The sequence below is a fragment of the Galeopterus variegatus genome, unplaced genomic scaffold (genome assembly GCF_000696425.1).
Source record: "Galeopterus variegatus unplaced genomic scaffold, G_variegatus-3.0.2 Scaffold3408, whole genome shotgun sequence".
Classification (NCBI taxonomy): domain Eukaryota; kingdom Metazoa; phylum Chordata; class Mammalia; order Dermoptera; family Cynocephalidae; genus Galeopterus; species Galeopterus variegatus.
The window spans coordinates 110208-117827 of NW_007729519.1; the positions used below are offsets into that span (position 1 = coordinate 110208).

At 35.4% G+C, this 7620-nt stretch overlaps 1 protein-coding gene across 3 annotated transcripts in view; it reads right to left on the reverse strand.

Moving 5' to 3' along the window:
- Positions 1-7620, reverse strand: part of ELF2 (E74-like factor 2 (ets domain transcription factor)) — a 105830-nt gene that overhangs the window by 59412 nt on the left and 38798 nt on the right. For all 3 annotated transcript variants that reach the window (XM_008584933.1, XM_008584934.1, XM_008584932.1), the window contains exon 4: positions 3110-3275. In XM_008584933.1, the coding sequence (XP_008583155.1) occupies positions 3110-3275 (166 nt within the window). The remainder of the gene's footprint in view (positions 1-3109; positions 3276-7620) is intronic.

The following is a 7620-nucleotide window of genomic DNA, read 5'->3' on the forward strand; positions in this document are numbered from 1 at the left end:
CCGTTGCCGGACACGGAAAAAGAAAAAAAAAAAAAAAAAAAATGCATTTGATTCTTTAAATAGAAACAAAATTAAGCTCAGATTAGCTGATTTTAAAACTAATCTATGAATATTAACAATACTTATATAGTTACATTAAAATCCGTGAGTCAGAATGAAATTAAATATGTAAGATGAACTTCTGGGGTACTTTTATACCATTTTAGAATAACATTAAGTGATTTACAAACAACATATCCTTTTGGTGTTGAAGAAAAATAAATCTAAAAAATACTGTCAATTATTCAAAAAACATTTATTTAAAAAAAAAACACAAAAGTAACTATTATTTTACCCAGACTTCCCATATTCTCTTTTTCAATATCACAATCACTCTCTGCCCTGCAAATGATATCGCCACCCTCCAGAGTTCAAGAAGACTAAGAAAATAAAATCCTTTAAGTGGATTACATTTGCTTCCTATTCTAGATTGTTTTTACGTGAATTAACTCATATTAATGAAACATTTACAGCCAACTATATAACTACTGAGATTTGTTCAACCTGCTCTGGTATTTTAATGTGATAAATATCCTAATTTATCTATTTACACAAATTTGCAACTGTAGTTTTCGTTTTCTTTAAATATTCCAATTTACTACCCAAATCAGTCTTCTTTATTTTTTTTATCAAAACATCATCCAGAAATTTCAAACAGGTTCTATATTTCCTCACTCAACTTAAGCTATCACACCTTTTTTCTTGTGCTATTAGTGTCCTGTTTAATTACGCTCCTAGAATAAAATCAGTTACAATACATATTCCAAAATATCACCCTAAACTGTTCTACTTATCTTTTTTCCTCAGAAAGAAAATTTACCTCTGCCACTATACTTCTAGCTTCATACTGGAAAACTCTCCAAACTCTCATAAAAAGACATGCATTATCTACTGTAAATCAGGTACCACTCCACACTATAGTTATGAAGTCTATATAAAGTGTTTGGCTACCTCTTTTAATAGAATGATTTGATTACCACTTCGCCTGGGGTTTGCTGGCACTGAACAATTACAAACCACTACTGAAAGAAATTAAAGAAGACAAAGGAATATGGAAAGACATTCCATGTTCTTGGATTGGAATAACTAACATTGTGAAAATGTCCATACTACCCAAAATGATCTATACATTCAATGTGATCCCCATCAAAATACCAATGATATTCTTCACAGAAATGGAAAAAACAACCTCAACATTCATATGGAACAACAAAATACCCCAAATAGTGAAAGCAATCTTTAGCAAAAAAAAATAAAGCCAGAGGCATAACACTACCTGACTTCAAATTTTACTACAAAGCTATAGTAACCAAAACAGCATGGTACTGGAATAAAAATAGATACTTGGACCAGTGGAGCAAAATAGGGAACCCAGAAATCACCGCTCAGGATTATAGCCATCTGTTACTTCACAAAGGCAACAAAAACACACTGGGGAAAAGACTGCCTCTTCAGTAATTGATGCTGGGAAAATTGGATATCCATATGCAGAAGAATGAAACTAGATCTGCACCTCTCACCATATACTAAAATCAAGTCAAAATGGATTAAAGACTTCAATATAAAACTACTAAGGGAAAATATAAGAGAAACACTTCAGGAACTAGGTCTGGGCACAGACTTTATGAACAAGAGCCCAAAAGCACAAGCAAAAAAAGAAAAAGTAAACAAATGGGACCACTTCAACTAAAAAACTTCTGCATAGCAAAGGAAACAACAGAGTGAAACAACAACCTACAGATTGGGAGAAAATTTTTGCAAACTATACATCTGACAAGGTATTAATATCCAGAATATACAAGGAACTCAAGCAGTTACACAGTAAAAAAACAAATAACCCAATTAAAAAATGGGTAAAGGAGCTGAATAGATATTTTTTCAAAGGAAGACATACAAATGGCCACCAGGTACATGAAAAAATGCTCAACATCACTAACCATCAGGGAAAATGCAAATTAAAACCACACTGAGATGCCATCTCACCCGAGTTAGACTTGCTATAATCAAAAAGATGGAGAATAACAAATGCTGGTGAGGATGTAGAGAGAAGGGACTGCTTCTACATTTTGGGTGGGATTGAAAATTAGTGCAGCCACTATGGAAAACAGTATGGTATTTTCTCAAACAACTACAAATAGATCTACCATACTATCCAGCAATCCCACTTCTGGGTATGTACCCAAAGCAATGGAAATCATCACGTCCAAGTGATACCTGCACTCCCATGTTCAATGCAGCTCTATTTACAATAGCCAAGATATGGAACCAACCTAAGTGTGCATTGATGGATGACTGGATAAGGAAAATGTGGTATATATACACAATAGAATACTACTCTGCCAGAAAAAAATAATGAAATTCTGACATTTGCAACAACATTGTCGAGTTTGGAGAAACTTATGTTGAGTGAAATAAGCAAAGCACAGAGGGAAAAATACCACATGTCCTCACTCATAAGTGTAAGCTAAAAGAGAAAGAAGGAAGGAAAGAAAGACCACAGTGGTGTGTTGGACTTGCAGAGGGAGAGAGCATAACTAGGGATAAAAAGTGGAATGGGGGAAAGGGGGATGGGGAGGGAGGTCAGGGATTAACTGGGTGGGGGACACAGGGTCTAAACCCAATTTGTGGTAATGGGCATGCTGCCAGTATGGATCTGGCCATCACATCTTAGGCACGAGTGGTGATGGTCAGCTTTGTACCCCATGAATATTAATAACCAATAAAATAAATAAATAAATAAATATTCAGAGAAATTCTTAATCAGTTACAGAATGAGAATAACATCCAGTTGAGTATTTGCACTCCCAGAAGAAAATAATAATTTTATCATTATGGAGCTATAATTTTGTGCATTCATGACATGAGACTCTGTTATACCTCAAAGAGTTATAATGTAGAACTCTGTTATATCTATTTAAATTCTCGAAACAGAGATGTTTCACTGGTTTCCAAGCTATACTAAATAGAATTAAAAAGAGGTTCTTCAGTAGATTATTCATCTAGCAATAGTAATGTTGAAGCTGACAAAATGAGAAAGTTATAAATAATGAACATTTTATGAGATTTCTACCTGTTTCCACATTCTCGGTCTCAACTTCTTGTTCTTCTGCCACATCTTGCATCATATAAGTCTCATCATCATAAACCAGAACCTGGGCTGCATAGCCCTGCTCTAATCTGGCACTTGGAACTGGCTCCACAATCACTGCTGGATATTCAGAAACCTTTTCACTTTCCTACAAGAGCAAATTTAAAAAACAATCAACCTTTTTATTCACAAATTCTGAATTCACTTATAAATCCTTGAGTTCATAACAGTCTCAAGCAGTCCACACAATGAGTTTCATGTGCTATAAATATGAATGTAAAAACCAAAACAAGAGATGGAAAGAGCTAACTTTAATCTTTTCAAGTCTCAAGAGGTGTGACATAGATTAAACATTTTAAATAATCAGGGCTTTAGGATCAAGATGATAGATTAAAAACATGCATATAATTTCACTGTCTCATGAAAGCCCATTAAAACAGCACAAAAGACTTTATCTTATACCTAACCCCACAAGGAGAAGAGATAAAAGCAACAAGCAAGAAGAGATAAGAGCAAGAAAATCCTGAAGACTGAAAGCAGATGGATGAGTATTAAGTGGTTTAGCAGACCCAAATCATAGCCTGGCAGCAAAAAAAAAAAAAAAAGCACACAACAAAACAAACAAACAAAAAAAACTGAGAAACACCACACTGTACAATGGTGAAAAATCGCTATAATGGAGAATCGACAGAAAGCAACACCAATTACTTCTGGAAAAGGAGAAGCAGCAGGTGGTAGGAAAAGAGGAGGGGGTTAAAACAAGGAAGATTCCATGAAAGCTGTTTGTTTGGAAAGCACTTTGATTCCTAGGCCCTCTCCCTCCTCCATGGATGCTAGGCAAGCGGCCCTCCTCCACATCAGCAGAAGACTGCAGTTTCTTTCTGGAGAGGGAAAAACAAGAGCGTCTTCGAGATATAACAGGTACATTTGCTAGTATCATACTGTACCAAAAACAGAGTTTCCAATCAGCTTTTTAGTCTCCCACTTTCATCATAAGCAGAAAGCCAAATATTACTAGACACCCAAGGAAAAGCCTCTAACACAGTATACATATATATATATACATATACACACATATACAAACTCATATTCCTCACAGAGATAAGAAGATATTATATCCATAAAACAAAAACAGAATACAATTTAGTACAGAACATTTAAAAGTAAAAGATACGGGCTAGCTGGTTAGCTCAGTTGGTTAGAGCACTGCCTTGTAACACACCAAGGTCAAGGGTTCAGATCCCCTGTATGGGCCAGCCACCAAAAAATAAAAAATAAAAGATACAGAGTTCTTAAAAATTACAAACACACAATAGCTGAAATGAAAAAATAGAGGCTTGGAAGATAAAATTGAGGCAATCCCTAGGAACCAGAGGAAAAATAAAGAAAGAAAGCAACAGAAAATAGGAGAGAAAAGATAGCAATATTAGAGGACCAGTCCAACAGGTCCAATATCTGGAACAGGAATTCCAGAAAAAGAAAACAGAAAAAAAAAAAAAAGAAAAGAAAAAGGAAAAAAAGAAGACTTGGAAAGAAATCAAAGAAATAAATCAAGAAAATTTTCTAGAGCTGCCCATTTGAAAGGACCCACCAAGTATCTAGTACTAAAAATTAAGGGACACCTAAACTGAGATACATCATTGTGAAATATCATAACACTAGGGACAAAAAGAGGAGTCTATAAGCTTTTAGAAAGAAAATACAGGTTACATACAAAGAACCAGGACACAGACTTCAGTCTTCTCAACAATCACACTGGAAGGAAGATGACAATGGAGCAATTTCTTCAAAATCATGAAATAAAATTATTTTCAACCCAGAATTCACCCATTCACACCATCTTATGAAAGTAGAATAAAGACATTTTCTCAGACATGAAAGATCTCAAAACATTTAACTTCTACGCACTTTCTCAAGAAACAACTGGCAAGTACAACCCATCAAAAAAAGACAGTAAACTTTAAAAAAAGGAAGACAACTTAGGATACAGTACATAGGAGATCCAACACAGGAGAGAAACAATAGGAATCTTCAGGAAGACTGTGAAGAGAGATTCCAAGATGCAGCTGTGCAACAGATTTAAAAGGCAAACCATCTAGATTGTAGCAGCAATATGACTCCTGAGATAGCATGGTGAGCTGTAATCACCAAGATAACTACTGACATTGTTCGTAAGGACAGAATGCCCAGGTAAGTCTGTTCCAGATTTTTATCCATATTTGGCTTACCCTGATGTACCTATCCATTCCACCTTGCCCTGCTGCCTGAATCATGTGAGAACACCCATTTCACCCCCCACATGTGTTCTGCTTTGATCTACTCCTAAGTATTGGAGGAAGACCACCATGAGCTTAGAAACAAAAAATACAGAACAGCACTCCCTCCAAGTGACCATATACCACGGAATGAATACGCAATACCTGGCCCATACTGTAGCACTGCCAGATACCTAACGAGGATGTGCCTTATGTACCCAAAAACTAACTCATAACATTGCTCACTAATTACCTGAACAGAAGCTCCTGAAACTTAGTGAAGCCAATACTAGACTATTCAGCTGTCTTCTCCTGGAAGCCTTCATCTAACTGTGATAATACAGCCCTTTCTTAACTCAGCTTGATACACTATCCATTTTCCAAAATAAATAATACATTGTTTAGGAATATTTCCATAGATGATAAAACTACAAAGAAAAGTAAAGGGATGATAATACGTAAGTCAGGATAGGATAATGGCTCCACTGAGGACAGAGTTGGGGATATACTGGCCAGCTGCCAAAAAATAAAACAGGAATATTTCCATAGATGATAAAACTACAAAGAAAAGTAAAGGGATGATAATACGTAAGTCAGGATAATGGCTCCACTGAGGACAGAGTTGGGGATATACTGGCCAGCTGCCAAAAAATAAAATAATAATTTAAATAAACTACAAAACAAAACCAGAGAAAACAATTTTAAATAGAATGTACATATACTTTGTATAAGGCAAAAAAAAGGTGAGTCCAACTTTTTAACATTAAAAAAAACTTTTTTCCAACAAATTGGATATACTGACAGTTGAATCTTCCATGCTTCTTGCTCAGCTTTATAACCATAGCCTACAAGCAGCACCATTAATACAGCTGTTAATGAGAAGTGTGCAATGGGTAAAGACTAATAAACTCTCCACTCATTAGAAACTCAGAGAGCAACATTAGAAGTAGCATTTGAACTAGGTGACCCAAGCAATGAATATTTTATTTATATATAATCCAAGGGACTTAAATTTCTTTCCTTTCTCTGAAATCTGGTAGTATTTTTAATAGCAAAATTAATCTGATTGTTTTATACTGTGAACTCCCCCACTCCACTCTACCAGTAGGAAATAAATCAAATTTTCTAAACCACATAATACTGAGGACTGGAATTCTGTACAAGGATAATCCCTCTACCTATACTCTCTTCCCCAACAATTGGGATTCTGGCCCCATTTTTCTTTCTTATATCTTAGTTGGATTTTGTCTTAATATTTCAATGGTTCCTTCCCTTTGACTATAAAAAAGCTAAAATCTTTTGAATTTTTTTTAAAAAATCAACCTTCTTTCTTTTAACTGAACTTTAACTGATATTTACTTTTTATACCTGTATATACTTCTCAAAAATATAGTCTAACTCCCCGCCCTAACTCATCTACATATACCTTGTAATCTGGATTCCACCACCTCACTGAAAGCACTCTCTCAAAATGTCAATATTGACAAAATTCTACTTCAGTTTCCATTCCTCACTGCCTCTCTGCAGGCTCTTATATATTGACCATCACCTCATTTCTAAAATTCTTTCTTCCACCATTCTCTTTTTACCACTCTTTTAAGCATCTCCTCTGTCTCTTCTTTCATCTCCAGTGACTCAAATCTAGCCAACTTACTAAGGTTCTGTCCTCAGTATCTCCTTTCTTTTTTTTCTATTCTACCTTCTCAGGCAAGCCCAACCATTCTAATGGTTTCAAACAGCATCTCTATGCTGATGATTACTAAGTACTTGTCCTCTACTCTAACCCATCCTCTTAACTTCAGAACCAAATTTTAAACTACTGACAATATCACTACAGGAATATTCAGCCAATACTTCAAGCTTAACATGTCTAAACGAAACAAATTATCAACATCTTTCCCTTGGTCCCCCCCCACCCCACCCCATGTTCTTCTGTATATCTCAGTTTCTTTGTATTTAAAAAAGATTATAATAATGTTCATACCTCAAGAAGTCCCTTGAAAATTAAATATGCACAAAAGTACTTAGCACAGTGTCTAGCACAGAGTAAATATTCAACTAGTTATAGCTATTATTATACTGTAACAATAGTAATAGTCTTCAAATATTTCTTCTAATATTTGCCCTCCACTTTATTTATTTATTTTTTTTGTCTTTTTCCGTGTCCGGCAACGGATCGCAACCCTCAGTGTTGCCCCCATACCGGACCGGGGACTGGCAACGGGATCGCAACCCTCA